The sequence below is a fragment of the Ceratotherium simum genome, chromosome 2, assembly GCF_057802395.1.
Source record: "Ceratotherium simum simum isolate JZ-2026a chromosome 2, ASM5780239v1, whole genome shotgun sequence".
In the NCBI taxonomy this organism is placed as follows: Eukaryota; Metazoa; Chordata; class Mammalia; order Perissodactyla; family Rhinocerotidae; genus Ceratotherium; species Ceratotherium simum.
Window position 1 is genome coordinate 19,549,130 of NC_141901.1, and position 16,899 is coordinate 19,566,028.

At 45.7% G+C, this 16,899-nt stretch overlaps 1 protein-coding gene across 2 annotated transcripts in view; it reads left to right on the forward strand.

Annotated features, from left to right (window-relative positions):
- The window catches only part of C2H1orf21 (chromosome 2 C1orf21 homolog), a 217,355-nt gene extending 211,496 nt beyond the window's left edge, over positions 1-5,859 (forward strand). The window contains exons 6-7 of one of the 2 annotated variants that reach the window (XM_087438832.1): positions 3,461-3,556; positions 5,074-5,859. In XM_087438832.1, coding sequence (XP_087294958.1) covers positions 3,461-3,556; positions 5,074-5,166 — 189 coding nt within the window. In that variant the 3' untranslated portion in view covers positions 5,167-5,859. Of the gene's footprint in view, positions 1-3,460; positions 3,557-5,066 lie in introns of both variants that reach the window. The other variant, XM_014783352.2, reaches the window with a different exon arrangement.
- The last annotated feature ends 11,040 nt before the right edge of the window (positions 5,860-16,899 follow it).

A 16,899-nucleotide genomic window follows, 5' to 3' on the forward strand; every position in this document is an offset into this window, starting at 1 on the left:
CTGGTCCTTTGAGGCTGGGAGTCATCTCCCTCCCCAGAGCTTTGACAGAAGTTCAGTTTTAGGTTTTGTCCTGTTATTGTTAAGATTTAGCACACTGATTCTCTCAGAATCTCTTGTTTCTGGTGATCTCCTTTGTCAGACAATTAATTCTTACATATCTTAGGCTATATTTCTGGGATATCTTATTCTGTGATGGTGAGTTTTTTGGTGGGTCTATTTTTAAAAGAATATGGAAAAACTGACACACGTGCAAGAGAGGTTGACCCAGATGGAAGCCATGTCATTCTCAGGTAACAGAGCAAGTGATGCTGTCTGTCTGTGAAGACCTGTCCTCTGGTTCCAAAGGCCCAGACTGAGCCATTCTGTGGGAGTTACAGAGAGGCAGGCTTGGGCTCAGCTGCTGAGCAGTTTCATGGGCAGCTCAGAAAAGTATCTGATGTGTTCTAGCTAAAAAGAGAAGGCTCCCTATCTGGAATTTTGGTAAACGGAGGCCTGCCCTACATTAGATGCCAGGTCAGAGAGGAAAACCTCTAGGTCTCCTTCCAACTCCAGAATTTCAGAACTCTCTAGATATTTTTCATCCTTTCATTTATTCAACAAATATTTGTTGAGCATCTACCACGTTGCCAACACCAGTCTCTCTAATCCTGGGGCTGCAGCGGTGCATAACAGAGTTTCTGCCCACTCGCTGCTTCTATTCAAGGGGGAAGACGGCGGATAAAGAAATGAATGAATATATTAATAATGTCAGGTAATGAGAAGTAAAATAAATAAAAATGAAGCAGAGTAAGAAGTGCTACTGTATATAGGGTGTTCAGGGAAGACAATGACGTGACATTTGAGCAGTAATGGATGAGAAGGAATGGATGGGGGGAGGGCTGGGGGTGGGGGAGCCAGGAAAGGGGAGGAAGGACAAGCACCAGGCCATGAGGTGCCCGGCGTGTTTGAGGACCTGAATGTAACTGACTGATCCACTCATGGGCCCCGTTTCTTACAGAGACAGTTTATTAACTGTTGGGTCTATTGATCTCATTTTTCAGTATCATCATAGGAGCTCTAATTTATTAAGTACCTACCATGTGCCAAGCTTGCTAAACACCTTCTGTGTATTACTTCTAATTCCCACAACAACACTGCAGGTTAGGTCTCAGTGCCCGCCTTTTACAGATGGGGAAACTGAGACTCAGTGCTTCCTCTCGGTAACTTTCTTCTAGTTCTAAGAAGACTCCATTTGGGAAAATATTCAGTTCACAACTGGTTGTTAAATCCTTGAGGCGTATGTATTAGGCTGTATGCACACCTGTCTACAGAAATGTACTGAAGACTTCTATGACAAAATCACACATGACACTGCACAGCCAGCACTAGACTGTCTGTCTACTTAACCCTGAGGAGGAAAAGTACTGTAGGCACTTTGGAGAAACAATTTCTTTATTTGAAATCACTCTTTGAGCTGTTCCTCTGTAAGCTAGCAGAATTTAAAATTAGGATAATCTCCTTTCCTTCTCTACTCCTTAATACCTCTAATTCTTAGTCTAGACATTTCAAGAAACAAAGAATCCTACCCTAGAACCTTAGAAATATATGTTCTGAGTTGACATAAACTTTAACTTTTCAAGAAAACAATGCAGACAAACGAAGAGGACATGGAAATCTATACAGCGTGGGGGCGTGGTCAGGGAAATGTAGGTGGGCAAAAGCTCCTTGAGATTTTTTGAGCCTGCACCAAAATGCCCCTGTGGTTCTTCAGACAGCCCTTCCTTGTCAGCCTCATTGAGCGTTTCCATTCTTCCAGCTTGCGAGGGCCTCAGAGGGATCTTTCTCTCTATAGCTTTCAGTGTGTCCTTTGCACAAGGGTGGAATTGTGTCTACCAGTCCCTAATTCTGACTGCGTGAAGCGTCTTTACAAAGCCTTCCATTCTGTAGGCCCTTAGGGGGAAAGGGCATGCTTCAGCTGAGAGAATTGCTGTGCATCTCCCAAACCCAGCTCACTCCCACTTCCTGCCTTCTGACAGCTGAAGGTTTTAAGGTTCTCCTTTTAGCACAGTTCTTTAAAAATTTAAATGAGACGTGAAGTCATATTATAGAAGCGAGCTCCCTGTCCGACCCGGTAGGGCCAGTGTGCAGCTGGGGCCCATCGTGGTGCTGAGATGGGGCCACGTCAGTAACAGTTCTCTCGGGTTCCTCTTTCTTAAAACGACACTGGCCACGTGGGAGCTCTTAGTCTCGATGTTTTTGATTTCCACATTTTTCTGTTCATAAAATATTTGGTTCTCAGAGCTGCTGACAGGTGATAATAACAAAAATGAAACTGATTTGAATTTGACTTTAGTTATCAACTCACTACTGTCGTAACAAAAAAGGCAAGGATTGGCCCTGTGGTCTTAGGCTTCCCTGAGGTTTCCCCACAAGTAACAGGCACCACTCCTATCTTGCAGGATTGGTGTGAAGAGCCAATGAAATAGTGTCTGCAAAGCAACTAATGCAGTTTTCCTTCTCCTTCTCCTAGTAATTATAATAATTTCAGAGGAGGAAATGAAAGTTGCAGTCTTGGGTGTACACAGAGGGTTTATATAGATTTGTCCCACAAAAAGGAGGTGCTTTCTTATGGTAACAGTGAACTTTGAGGGTCTGAAATGCTCCTTCTGCTGCATAACCCTGTAACTCATTTACCAAGTTGGAAACACTGCTTTATCAATGAGTACACCAGTTCATGTGTGTGTGTATGTGTCTGTGTGTGTGTTTGAGTCTATGTCTGTCTGTCTGTCATTGCATTCAAGTGCTTCCTTGTGGATGAGGAGCCTTCTGAACCCCACTTTGGCCAGCTGGGCCTTTGATTTGAGGCCTCACTTGATAGCCACAGGAAGGAGGTCCCTATTCCCCAGCCAGGGGACTGAGCAAACACGGGGTTTAATAGTAGTAATAGTAATCATAGCAGCAGCTAGTGTTTATTGACTGCCTGCCACACAGCATATTTTTCCCGTTTCATCCTGATCAGAACCCTGTGAGACAGACCACGCTTATCCCCAGGAAACCAAAGACCGGTAATTTTCCCGAGGTCACACAATAGTATGCACGTCTCTATATATGCTGCAAATGTCCTCTTTCCTTTCCTAATACAACCTCCATGACAACTCCATGAGCCCTGCCTTTCCCCTCCAGCTAAACGCCCAGCGTCCATTTGCAAACCACTTCCCGAGCCTCGGGAGTTGAGGAGATGTGGAGAGCATGGTCTGATTACGTTTCTAGCACGGTGTTGATATGTTTGGATGTGTCCTGTTTCCCACAATAGAGAATAAACTCCAACAGTCAGGGTGCGTGAGGTCCTCCTTTCTAGCTCTCCAACATGTGGCTCAGAGAGTGAGTCCTGAGCGGTCTAGAGATGGCATCTGCTTGGGCAGTGTCACCAGCGAGGCTGTCGGTGGGAGAATGACTACTGAGTGCACACTTCTCTTCTCAGGACGATTGGTCACCTAGTTTCTCTGCCCACAAGACATTTTATGCAGCAAGTAGAACAAGCCTGGAGATGAGCCTGGGCTCAGACTCTCTTCAAGAAGCAGGGCTGACGGTTGGCAATCTGATGGTGGAGGAAACCAAAACAGGCTAATTAGTGAATCACGTTCAAAAAGAACAAGCAGTCTGGGGCCATCTGGCATGGGAACAGGCAACCCCTGATGCTTCCGCGGCCCTGAAGACCTCATTGTGTGGCTGCATTTTTTAATTTATCAACACCTGCACACATGTGCACACACACATACAACGTGTATAAAATTATGTGCTGGGCACTATTTAATCACTTTACTATTAACTCATTTAATCTTAAGAAACATGTGAAGTAGGTACTGTTGTTATCTTCGTTTTACAGATGGGGAAACTGAGACACAGAGAGGTAACTTGATCAAGATCCCAGAGCTAGTAAGTCACAGAGCCAGGATTACCACCCAGCCAGATGGTACAATAATTCATTATGATGATGCTTAAATATTAGGAGAATGTGAAATATTTCTAATATACAGATATTGTGACAAACGTAATACATCGAGAAATAGTTTTATGAAAAATTATTTTCTTTAAGTTTTAGATACTTAGTTCCAGCTATTTAGAAAATTCTGTTTTTAAAGGAATATTTCTCAAAAAATTGAAACATGTAGTGTGTATTTAAAAAGAAAAAGGTCAAAAGGTGCAAATAGTATTAACCTGTGACTTTACAAAGCCCTTATCTACGATATTGTGATGCAGGCTGGGTGCGTACTTTTGTTTCATGCTATCTGTCAGGGATTACACACCAAGAAGCTCTGTGCTTTGACCAAGACAACCCAGCTAGGTCAGATATGGAGCTTAAATCCCAGCCCTAACCGTGCTTCATAGAGTATATAACCTACTGGAGAGAGGATGAAATATGTTCTAAAGTAGCAATTGTATATCATCCTTAAGCTTTCAAGTAATCTGTTTTGTTAGCGAATGAATCAAAAGCATATTTGCCTGTCTTGTGCATCCCACACGTACCAAACATAGTCCTGAATATATGATACATATTCAGTGAATCCTTGTTTGTTTGTTTTTAATCCGTATTTTAATTTAGAGTGGATTAAAACTAAGATGTCCCTGTATCGTACCATCCCCCTCTATAAAATTGTAAGTTCCAGGCATGGAGATAGAGCTGTGGAATTTGAGCAGCCCTGGCGCCAGCTGAAAGTGACTTGTTCATTGTTCCTATCAGTTTTTCTTGTTCATAAGATATTGGTCTCCTGAATGGATCGTCCATTTGGTAATTTCTTGGTGAAAGGCTGAGTCTTGTAGATGCCTAATATAGTACAAGTTCTTACCAATATAAAATAACAGCTTATTTGGGGCTTGGTAAAACTCCCATGCCTTAAGGTATACACAGTTTATAAATCAGCCAACACGTATTTATGACGTATCTACCTTGTGCTCGGCAGTCACTGATAAAGCCTGGATTCTGTTGCCAGGAGGCATATACTGAGAGAAAATTGATTGCAAATAACTGTCTCAGGCTCTGCTTTGAATTTCTCATTCACATGTTACTCTTTTCTTTTCCCCTCAAGGGTCGAGATTACTGTTCGGAAGAAGAAGATATCACATAGCACCAATTCTACCACTCAAACCCGGAGCTACTACTGTGTAAATAGGTTACACCCCAGTTGAAATCTTTGCAAAGGTCGGTTCTCTTCAACGAACAGCTCTATAGCAAAAGAAGATCGTTCCATATCGTATGCCCCATTAAATTACAGTGTTTCTTAATGAACTTGCAAAGGAATATTGCTAAAAACAAACAAAAAACTGTTATTGAACTTTCTTTGTTGCTGCTAGTTAAAACTTGTTGCAACTTTTCACTTCTCTTGTGTCCAGGTATGCAGCAAAATTCTGCAATTTCACCTTAAAGATCCTGTTGGTTTTACAGATGTTCTCCAACCTATTTTCTATAAGATGAGGTAGTGGCGAACTCAGATATCAAACTTCTATTCTAGATGGTTCTGCTTCTAAGACAAGCATCTCCTTCCCTCTCTCCCTCCCTGTCCCTCCTGAGCTGTCCAGAGCCTGGCTTCTCACTGGCAATGTTGTGCTTTGGAGATGGGATGGTTGCTATGGCAAGCTTTGTTTCTCTGCTAAGAAGAAGTAGAGAAGCTATTATTGGTTAAAAGCATGTTGTGACATGACGTCTGGAAGTGGCGTAGGAGCGAGCAGCAGGTTCTTTCATTTACTAGGTATCTTAATCAAGGATTAAGCTTGCAACATTGGCTTTGCTCAGATGCAGACGGAAGTGTGATCACAATCATTTTGAATCCCTCTTCCCCCCTTTTTTTTCTAAGAAAATAAACATTTTACTGTTTTTATGTATCCTTGTCTTCTCCCATTCATCCAGTTCAGTGTTTTACAATGATCCTGAGTGTGGAAGATGAGCCCTCCTTTGCAATGACACTGATAATTGACCTTCATGGCTCTGTACCCTCCCATTAATAACCCACCAAGCATTAGCAGGGCTCTAAGTGTTCAGAAGAGGTGAGGGGACCTCCCAGGACTTTTTAGGAGGGCCTGAAAACACCCCATTACCTTTCATTTCGTTAGCAAATAAACCATCCTACTTCCTAATTCTCTCCCCTTGAAATGTTACATGAGCCTTGCCTCTGCCTTTTTCTCTTACTCACAGCACTGAATAGTACAGTGAGAAGTGTTTGCCTTCTGGAAAACGTAGTACCTTTACACTGGTGATGCACAGGCCAAAGCCCCAGGGCGGAAGTGGGAAATGTTAACTGTGGGTTTGGTAGAGTTTATTTTTCCATATTCTATGAAGAGAGTGATCTCTTCTCAAAGACAGAAGTAATATTTTTAACAAATGTTGTCACAAGTAAATAGCAATCAAAAGGAGAAAATAACTTTTGTATTTTTTTAACGTGTTTGATAGCTTTGCCGAGGGTCCTCTTTGTTACTTTCAGGGGAGGGCACCCTATTAAATGCTACGCCAGCAGTCCAGGTTTGGGTTTGTCCCACAAAAACAGAGAAGGAGCACTGTAGGTTTCTCTCTTTTGGGGTTGAGAATATGAAGGGCCTCGATATTGGCCACACTACCAACCTCCAAAGGTGGGTAGTTAATATGTTCTAGGTAGTCAAGAGATCACCTGCCACAGAATAGAAGAAGTTCAGTTTGTTCTGGCTGAGATGAGCCTCAACTTTAAAATCCATTACACAGTTGATGGCACCGTTGATGTGCTAATGGTGAGATTCCTTATCTGTTTTTAGACCCCCAGCACAAAAGTGAGAGGAAGGAAACTCAGTCAAGAGCTATAGAAAATGGACTCAAATGTTAGCAACAAAAGCCCTTAATTCTTTCAGCCAACAGCAGCTATTCTGGGGAGCAGCTGTGGTTGTTACATCAATAGAGATGCAGCCAAAATTTAAGGCTTTTTATCCTGCTTCAAGCAGAAAAATGCAGGGAGAGTCAAGTCGCCTAGGGTTTTAAGTTCCCTCCCTTTGTATGGTTTTTGGCCAAGTGACTAAAACAGTTTTCCTCAACTGTAAACGAACTGCTAAGCCCCACCTCAAACTTGTCCACTGGGGTCTTTGTTCACTGTTATGTGGATGACCTTTTCCCCCCGTTTCTTGTTCTTATCAAGCAAGAATGAAGCAAACGCTAAACGTCTTCCATTTGACTCCTCTTCTGGGCGTCTCAGATCACGTCTTCCCAGAAAACCACCACCTTCTACCCGAAGATGAAACATGCTCGTGTCATTTTTCTTACAGTCATGTTTAACATTTTGGGACGATACACATGTACACAGAACCAAGTGATTCTTGGGAACCTGACGTGTGAGTGTTTCATAAAACCAGAAGTGTCATGCCCATGGACCAGTGGCTTTCCACCCAGAGTTCTGTCTCCCGGGTTTAACACTGGATACCTTTTTGATGTGCAAACGTGATTTCCTCTACAGACACATTTGGTACCTCTAGAAATAGATCTGAGAAATGGGGTGGTTCAGCAGGTTGGCGTGAAACACTTGATTATGCTAGCAACACTCAAAACTGTCTGTTTCTCATTTGTTGGTTTTAATCATAAAATTGTCAAGTGATTTGTGTTTGTACTTAATATTTTTTTATGCCTTCTGAAAGGGTCTAATGCAAAAATATTTTGCCTTTTTTTTCCCCTGTGTATCTGAACATTAAGCAGATTGTCTCAGATACAATGAAAAGAATAATCCAGAAGCTAGTGCTTCTGCTGGCTGTTATCTCTGAGGACTCAGGGAGATGGAAGGAGGGAGGGAGGGAAATGGCCTGGTGGATGGAGGGAGGAAAAGGATGAGAAATGGGCTGAGAAGCATTTAGCAGAGAGAGTTGATAGAATGGCTGTGTGCCGGGTACAGTTCAAGATCCAGCTGCCCAGCGGCCAGTGGGTGGGGCCGACTGTCAACAAGATTTACAGCTGGATTACACACGCCCTATGTGCGCTGAGTTGTAGGGTTGTAAAAGTTCAGCAGTTTATATGCGACTTTCTTTTGGTTGGCAGAGATTCAGGATCATGGAGTACTGCTGTCATAATTGAATACGTGTTTGTCACTGGCAGAGAGCCTTAAAAGAGGCTTTTGCCTCAGTGATGGCTCCTAGCCCCAGGCTGGAGCATAGAGTGGTGTTATGGTCTATTTAGGAACAAAGAAGGTACAAAGTCTGGAGACCAGAAAACTAGGTCAGCCCTCAGAAACAGCAGGGGCCACCCACTGGCCCGCTGGGAGACAAGGCTCTCCCCATCGTCTGCAGTGCCCATGGTCTGAGACTGGGCTTTGATGACTCGAATAAGAGATGACCTGACTGAGGAGTAGCCTCAATTCTTTAGTCCTCCGCCCTGGTGCCAGCCTCCTCCATGTTATAAGGAAGCACTTCTGCATCAGGGGCTCACCCAGGGTCAGGCATGGTCGTGCCTGCAACCTGACAGCCCCCAGGAGCAGGCCCAGGGATGATGGTGCCCACTTTTTGGTCCCATCGATGCCATCCCACTTTGAGGATAACTTTGTCCTCTTCTCGACTTCATTGCTAATTTTTTTCTCTTGGGGCCAGATACTCCCATAAGCCTGCTAAAAACAGAGATTATACCTCTTATGAATTTTACCTCAGTCGCCTGTGAGGCAGACTGGCTTATTGATGACAAGTCCTACTTAGACATCGGACAAGAATTTTAAAGAACATTCCATCTCTATTAGTCTTAGAAAAGAGACTCGCTTAAGTATGTTGGTTTCATAGAAAGGAAAATTATCAAATTCTTAATCCAGGAAAATACTGACTTTGAATCTTGGACTCCGGGACTCTGATATGTTCTTTATGAAAGACAAAACAATGGTATCTAAGGCTCCTTCCTCCTCCCAACTCCCTTATTAAAAAAAAAAAAAAAGGCATTAGATTGTACTCTCCAATGCGTAAAATCTGCCTTCCATGCTTTTCCCCCTGGAAGACATTCTCAGAGCTTTATTTCTTTGTGCGTCTCAGAAATTAAACTTTTTATTAAGTTGCTTAAAACCCCAGAAGAAAAATAAGGCAAAGTCGGGAAGAGGGAATATGTATTTAAGGGCGTAATGAAACAGTGGCTTGAAGCAGGAACTTTGGCTTCTCGCTGCCACAGGTGGATTACTGGACCCCCGTGGGCCCATGTCAAGCTGGGGGAGGCAGTCGGCTTTCACTCTGCACACGTCCCTGCAATAAACCTTTGGAATTTCATGAATGAGGTCTCTGACTTGCCTTTGGCCAATGAATGGATGTGTTTTTCCAGGGGGAAAGAAAATGTCCTTCACTTCAGTCACCTTTTCAGTTGACTCTGGGAAAGAGTCAAAAAGCAATGGCGGAAAATGAGGATTGTGGGTGAATATATTTACTTTTGTGACAAACCGTAGGACTCACTAGCTATGCCATGTTTTTCAGGGGACTCTTGTACCTTTTCTGGGATCTAATCTAATCTAATCTGGGGAAAAGAGGAAAAGGAACTAATATTTATGATTTATACTCACTCTGTGCCAGATCTTGTGCTAAGCATTTTGTAATTGTCTTGTGTAGCCCTCACAATAATCCTGTGGAGTGAATCTATTACCCTCATGTTCTGAGTAGTGTATCTTACGTGTGGAATGCATCTATCCAACCTAAATGCCCATGTTGAAAGAAAGAAAGATGTCATTCAAGTATTTCCCCAATTTTTTTATTATTACTATGCCCTTTGCAACACTGTGAAAACAAGCCTTTGGGGGCACCTACCTTCCAGAATCTCTCTTTGGCTCATCACCAGCTTGGTTTCCCCACGAAAAGTGTTTTCCTTGGACTTCCCACATCTGATGAGCTACACACAGACCAGGAGAGGCCACTGACTTATAGAACATTAGTGCCCAGAAGGAAAAGGCTTTGCGAATTAGGCACATCTCTCCCCTTGGAATCCTTTCAGCATCCGGGAAAGGAACCTGGTACTTCTGCGTTTAGATACCAGATACAACCAGAACAGGCTTTTGAGTGCTGTGATTTCTTTCCTGGGTCCCAAGGCTTATTTCATCACAAGCTGCATCTTTTTAAGGTGAAAAGCCTTACCTTTGCAGAGAAGTTTGGGAGACTCTGATCTCCAAAGATAGAGGAAAGGCCTGGACCATTGACTTGAAATCCCTTGTTGTGGGCTAGGGTTTGATGTCTCTTTGTTCTTTGAACTGGGAGTCTGTATTTTCCAGGCTAGTTAAGCACTGAAACTAGATGTGAATCTCTTTAAGACCCTAAATGTTTTGGATACTCATATAATGACTCGGATAGTCACTTAAATAACTTGTTCCAAGGTCAGAAGAGCCGGAGAATTCCCCGGAGTTCCTGTCCTTGTGTCTAAAGGCATATCCTCTAAAGAAGATGACTCACGTCTCCATAGCAACTATTAAAGGTGCTGCCTAGAGGGGACCCGCCCCCACCCTCACTTACTTAGCTTGAAAGAATCAAAAGAATTTCCTGTGTAGAGGGGGTGCTATGTTCAGTGTTCCTACAAAACTGTCCCAAGATCCTGTCTGTTTCTGACCTGGCAGCAGTCAAATTCCTTCAAGATAATGTGGGAAATGGCTCTTGTCTCTTGGAAGCCAGAGAAGTTGCTTTGGTTCAGCAAGATTCACCCATAAACCAAAGGCCCCATTCTAATAGTCTTCCCTCTTGACCCTGAATTCTCCCTTCTTCCCTTTCCAGAGGTCATTTTTAGTCCAAGACTTTGAACTTGTTTAAGACTTAGAGGCAGTAAAAAGAACACCATAAACTCAGCCAGAACTGCCTTGGTGTCCCTAGGGTTGAAAATAGTTCTAGAACCTTGGGGGCCACTTGGCCTAGACCCAGAAGTGATAGAACAGCCCCTGGTTTCCTGGCATTTCAGTCCAGACCTTCAGGGACTGTTCTCTCTTGACAGTCAAGTGAGCAAGGGAAGTTTCGCAGTAGATTTCAAGGCAGCTTTTCTGTTCAAAGCGAGATGTGAATCCATTAAAAAAATTGATATCTATTTTTCTGGAGCAGAACCAGGCAGCTGCCTTATTAGGACTCTAAATTTTGATCTATTTCCTTCACACACGCGCATGCACAAGCACACACACACACACGAGATACGTAGAGAAAGAAAATATAAAAATAAAAAATTAATATAATGTAATTTCAAATTATCATTGAAATACTTCAAGGAAGAGCTGTATTTTGCCTGTTTTGTAATCTCTAAGATAATGTCTAAGAAAGTATTAGTGTAACTATAATACCAAAACAGGAAAGCTAGTGATCACTCTTGCAAAAGTTAGACTTAGACTCGAATAGGAGAATGGAGGTCTGCTGGTCGTCTCGGCTCGTGCCCCCTCTGAACCAGGATGCCCTCCACTAGCATATTTGACCCACCTGGGCCTCTAGCCTGGGTATTGTGGCTGGCATCCTTTCCCAATCCCAGGCACATAAAGGACACGTCCCTCAGGATGCATGCCAGGTCCAGCCATACACAACCACAGCGTTTCTCACACACTCTCCTGCTCGTCCAGTGTGGCCTTGACTGTGGCATCTCAGCAGCTCCACTGGGACGCTCCAACACCGGTGTGTGGAGTTGGGGCCCCTTAATCTAGGTTGTCGCAGATGTAGCATTCTTAGCATTGCCTTCCCCAGTGTCGAGGACTCACGCGTTGAACAGATTCTCTGTAGAGCACCTACTATCCTCCAGGCACTGAGCTAATCGCCAGCAATACAGAGTTGAACCAAACACAGCTCCTGCCCCCAAAAAGCCTTCCGTTAGTCGGGGAGACAGTGTGGGAAGTGCCTCTGTAGGGATAAGTACTGGGGGCTGCGGGAGCATCTCGGAGTGGCAGCTGCCCAGCTTTGGGAATCAGGGGGCCTCCTGAAAGAGGTGACATCAAAGCCCAAGGTTGTCAGAGGACTGAGGGAGAGCATTGCAAAGGGCCTTCCAGGCTGAGGGGACAGCAGGGAACTCAGCTCAAAGGAGGGACAGTGCGGGTCGGCAGGGCGTGCATGCAGTAAAGCGGCTGCAGCTGGACGTTGAGGAGAGAGGAGAGGAGAGGGATGAGGCCAGGGCGTCAGCCAGCCTGTCCCAGAGGGCCCTGTGGTATTTGCTGTGGATTCAGGGGGCATAAAGAAGAGCTCTAGGTGGTACTCTGCCCTCCGAAGCAGAGGTGACTGCCAAGGTCACCCAGAGAGGTAAGTGTGGTCAGCCTCAGGGCCAGGATTTCCCTCCTCGCTGGGGAAGTGCACAGTTGCTTGCTGAGATGATTTATTCCATGTATCCTCCACCCCTGCCCCAACTCCTGTCCTCTCGCCAAAAGCAGTTTGAATTCAAGGGCTTTAACCTGGGCTGGATCTGGTTTAGAGACATACAGGGGACAGCTCTGGGTCATCCTGACCTGTCTGTAGACCCAGCAAGGCTAAAAATACCTCTTGGGAGCAGGCTGGCCTAGCCCCTGGGATGAGGGTGCGCCCTAAGAGGAATACACGAGAAGCAGCAGAGGCCTTCCCGACTCAGCGTGTGACGCCTTCATTCATTCTCCCCAAAGGCAGCTGCCCTTGGACGGCCTTTCCCTAGGTTAGGTCACGCCTGGTGGCCGAGCCTCTGCTGTGTCCAAAGTGCTCACCTAAGTCTTGCCAAAGAAAGGGGATACTTAAAAAAAAAAAAAGCACAGATGGATTGTATGTACACGGAAAACTCCCGCAAGCCTACACAGCAGCTGCCGTGGACCTCGTGGGGACAGAGAGGCTGCCAGAGCTCAGTGCTCTGCGCTCTTGGGGTATGAGGCAGGGAAGGCTCAGAGAAAAGCAGAGCCTCTCTGGGGGGACAATTCACAGTGCCTTTTAGGTTTTCCAAAGAACCTGTTCTGAGTTCAGAGCATTGGATTTTTTCTCCCCACCTCACCACCAGACAAATAATTAGAAACTTTATAGGGAGAAGAAAAAGAATTAGATGAATCAAAATACTAGCTGTAGAACAGCATGGTTTCTAGAAACTCCAGAAAAGGCTCAAACAAGTGACATAATTTCCCTGAGAGGTTGGAGGAATTGGGGGCTGGGCAGTTTTCCCAGCTGAGTGGCTCAGGTCTCCTGCTCCGGGATCCCAAAGGGCCCTGGATACTCCTTGGGGCCTGACCTCTTTCGCAAGAACCCTCACACCTGCCTCCTGGGTGAAGCCTGACATAGTCAACAGCACACCAGCCTTCTGCACCCTTGGAAAGGTTTTAGCTCAAATGCCCACTCTTTTCTTGGGTATTCATTCCTCTGGCTCCTTGCTGAGGAATTTCTAATTCTGGGTCTTGTGGTTCCCACTCGAATATCCCACAGGCCTAGGCATTTTGATGAGAATTTGGCCTGTGGCAATCGTGATGCTGGGAACTGACAGAATATTTGGCTTCATACACACCTACTTTAAAGACCGTGGAAGGTCCCCTTGGCGGGGGTGGTCATGGAACATGGCCAGGTTTGCCTTAGGACTCTCTCCCCATTGCCTGCCCTGGTCCAGTTCCCACTCCATCACCAGGAAAAGATCAACATGCCTCCTTGCCAGTTGTCAGTGGCTGCGTATTTGCTCTTCCCTAGGGTATTTATGTCTTATTTAGGAATAAGTCCTTACATTCAAGGAAAATCTAGCGGCAGGATTGGGAGGCATCAGCCCTCAGTCAGGTCTGAGAGGTGTCTTGGGGCATTGCTCTTCTGAGCACCTGTGAAGGCTTCCTCAGGTGTGCAGGGAGCCCAGCAAGGTGGCCTGACCAAGCTCCGCATGCACATGAATTCTGTAAAACCATGGGCGCCCAGGGGCATTTTGACCACACACACCTATCAGCAAAAACTATGAGATGCACCCCCTCTGTGTATTTATAAATTTATTTAAAGCATATATTCATGTACTCCTGTACTAATATATTAGGCACATTATAAAAAGTATACAACATAGAAATTTTTAAAGAATAAAATACAAAAATTACAATCAGAGGTTCTGGTATTTTCTCTCTTGGACCTTGGGTGCCCTCTGGTATGTGCACCCCCACTTTGGACACCACTGTTTTAAGAGCAAATCAGCACACCTTGATGGCATTCATCTCGAACCACTGTGCTGGCCCTCAGCCTGCAGAATAAGATGGTCTTAAGGCAGAATCCCCAGGAGCTTCTAATCTGGGAGACAGGGCAAGCAGACTCCCAAACAACATAAATTTAAATAATTCAAAACCCCACCCAACAGGAGAGCTGCCCCTAGACAGTAGTGGCTACAGGTGCTAAGATCAGGTACACTGTACCAAGCCGTGGGATTGCCCATCTTCCCTCTCTGGGTCTCCAGAAAAGGACATTTGGCACTATCCCCAGCTCTCGTGGTTGGAATTCTTTGACCCCTCCAAGTGCTTCAGCAGTACAATTCCCCACAGCACCAGGGGGTCCACGCTGCTTGAATATTATTTTTGATTTGACCACCAAGATGTAATGATGATTCTGTTCCATTTTGAAAAGGGTCTGAGAAAGTGTACAGGTCTAATTATATATACATATTTATACATGTGTATTTTTGTTTATTGTTACATTTTGACATTGGACTTTCTATTAAATAATTTTGAACAGTTGGCCTGGCTTTGTTCTTTGTTATGCCTGTCTTCTTTCCTGGACCTCAGGGAGGGGCTGTTAGAAATGTCTGCGGAAGATCTTGTGTCCTTCTTGTCCCCTCACTCTTCTCTCTTCTTCCTTATTCTCTGTACTTAAGGGCGTGTCCATCCCCTTCTTTAAGTTCTTCTTTCTTACAGAGATGTACTACACCAAGCACCCCCTTGGAAAGCCCCCAACTTTGTTTTCATCGCCTCCAACTCTCAGGGACAGCCCACTGAGTCCCATCAGCTTCTGCAAATTCACAAATTCACAGATTTGATGAAGTGATAAAAAATGATGCCACGAGCCTTTTTATCTCTTGTGCATCTCCCCCCGCCCCCAACTCACACACACACGCACGCACACGCACACACACACACACGCACGCACAGTCCTAGCTTTGAGACCTTGGACGAGTTACTTAACCTTCCTGAGCCAAGTGTACCTTATCCATAAAAACAATGCTTTTCTTATAGGTTTGATTTGAGGAGATCCCATAGCAAACGCTCAATAAACAACCACCCGCTTCACGAAGGCGCTTGTTCAGCCAGCTGACGCCTGTTAACTACACAGTGTCTGCCAGGCACTGGGGTCTCCCACGTAGGGGATCAGGGATGTGAGGATTTAAGGAATTCCTGTCTCCAAATGCAGACGGAACAGTATGAACAATGAGGCATACCTTATAGTCTGTCTCATGTCCAGCTGTCAAACTCGGTAACTACCTGGCACATTTTGGAGGCTGAACACAGTTGCTTCTCCCATTGCACTGGCCTTTCAGGATCTACCAAAGAGAAATACACACACACAGAGTCCCGAGGCACTTCACCAAAGCGTGAAGCCCGAAGCAGTTTCCCTTGGCTCTGTCTCCCTGTCATCAGCCTGTTCACCTCTGACAAGCATGTTCTGATCAGCCAGCCCAGCCAGCCTTCCGTCCTCCACCCTCGCTCTTGGGAACAGATTTTCTTCGTGATTTCCTAATGGTGTGGTGGTGAGAGTGAGGGTGGGGACAGTGGTGGGAGAGGGAGGGAGGGTCAGCCAGCCGAGGGCAAGGAGTTGATAACTGATCTCAGACTTCTTCCTGCAAGCAGTAGAGCTGGAAGTTCAGATTTGCTGCTGAGTTTTATGGGCTGTCAAACAAGGCAGAAGCCCAAGCTTCTGCCCAGAGTAAACCCAGGACCCAAGCTTGTTCTTTCAAAAACAATAAAGCTGCTTCTCCCAGCAGAAGCTCACTTGAAATCACAAGGCCAGCCAAACTTGAAGAGCTCCCTAACCCCGCCCACCCCGCCGACAGACACACATGCTGGTCTCCTGTACCCTCATTGGGACTTTGGGACCTTCCTTTAACCTCGTCCAAAAAGAAGTCAAGCTGAGGAGAAGACCGCCAGACTGCCCCTTGGCGTCTGCTCCCTCAACCCTTGTTAGCGACGTCAGCTTCCAGTTCACTGGTAATAGCTGCACTGAATAGCTGCAGTTGCCTGGAGTTCTCTTACTTGGGAGCAGGAGTGGTGGGAAGTAGCATGTGAGTGATGCAGGGAGGAGGAAGCCCAGCTTAATAGAGCCTCAACGCTCAGTGGATTGGAGGAAAAAGAGGGGGCAGACCACAAGTCCCAGAAGTGAGCCATGCTAAAGCTCAGCCTGGCCTACGGTTGGCTGTAGGGGACAGGTGCTTCTCATCAGGGGTCTCCCGGCCACCGTCACATCTGCCACTGGTACTGCCCATCCGCCATTTCCTTCCTGAAAGCTCAGAGTCATCTGGTGGTGGACACAAAGCTTTAACTTCCTCGGCTCACCTCGTGTTACTAATCCAGCCACCTGCTCTCCATCAGAACCCAGCTTCCCTCGGCCAGCCTACTCTTGGCCCTGTCCTCACCCTACACCCCTATACTACTCCGCCATGTTTTTCTCCCTGCTCTGATTCCTGCTGTCCTCTCACCAGGAAAACTCTCCCATTTCTCCTCATCACCGGAAATTGAACTTCCTTTGAGGTCCACTTAAAACTGGCCACCTGCGTGAGACTTCATCTTATGGCCCCAAGACCCGCCAATCTTTCCTGCCAGAGAACATTCCCTCACAGGCGGGGCCAGGTAGGGGTGGGAGGTGAGGCAGAAGCCCTGAGATGCTTGAGCCACAGAGAGTTCTGGTGTAAGTCTAGGTCTCCAAGTGCAAAGTGGGGCCTAGAAACCAGGCCAAGTTCAAACACTCTGACTGAGAGCCAAGTTGCCGGTGCCGTGGAAGGGTGAGCCCACAGCAGAGCCCAGAGCAGGCAGGTAGCAGGTCTGAAGGCCAGGGTGGTCA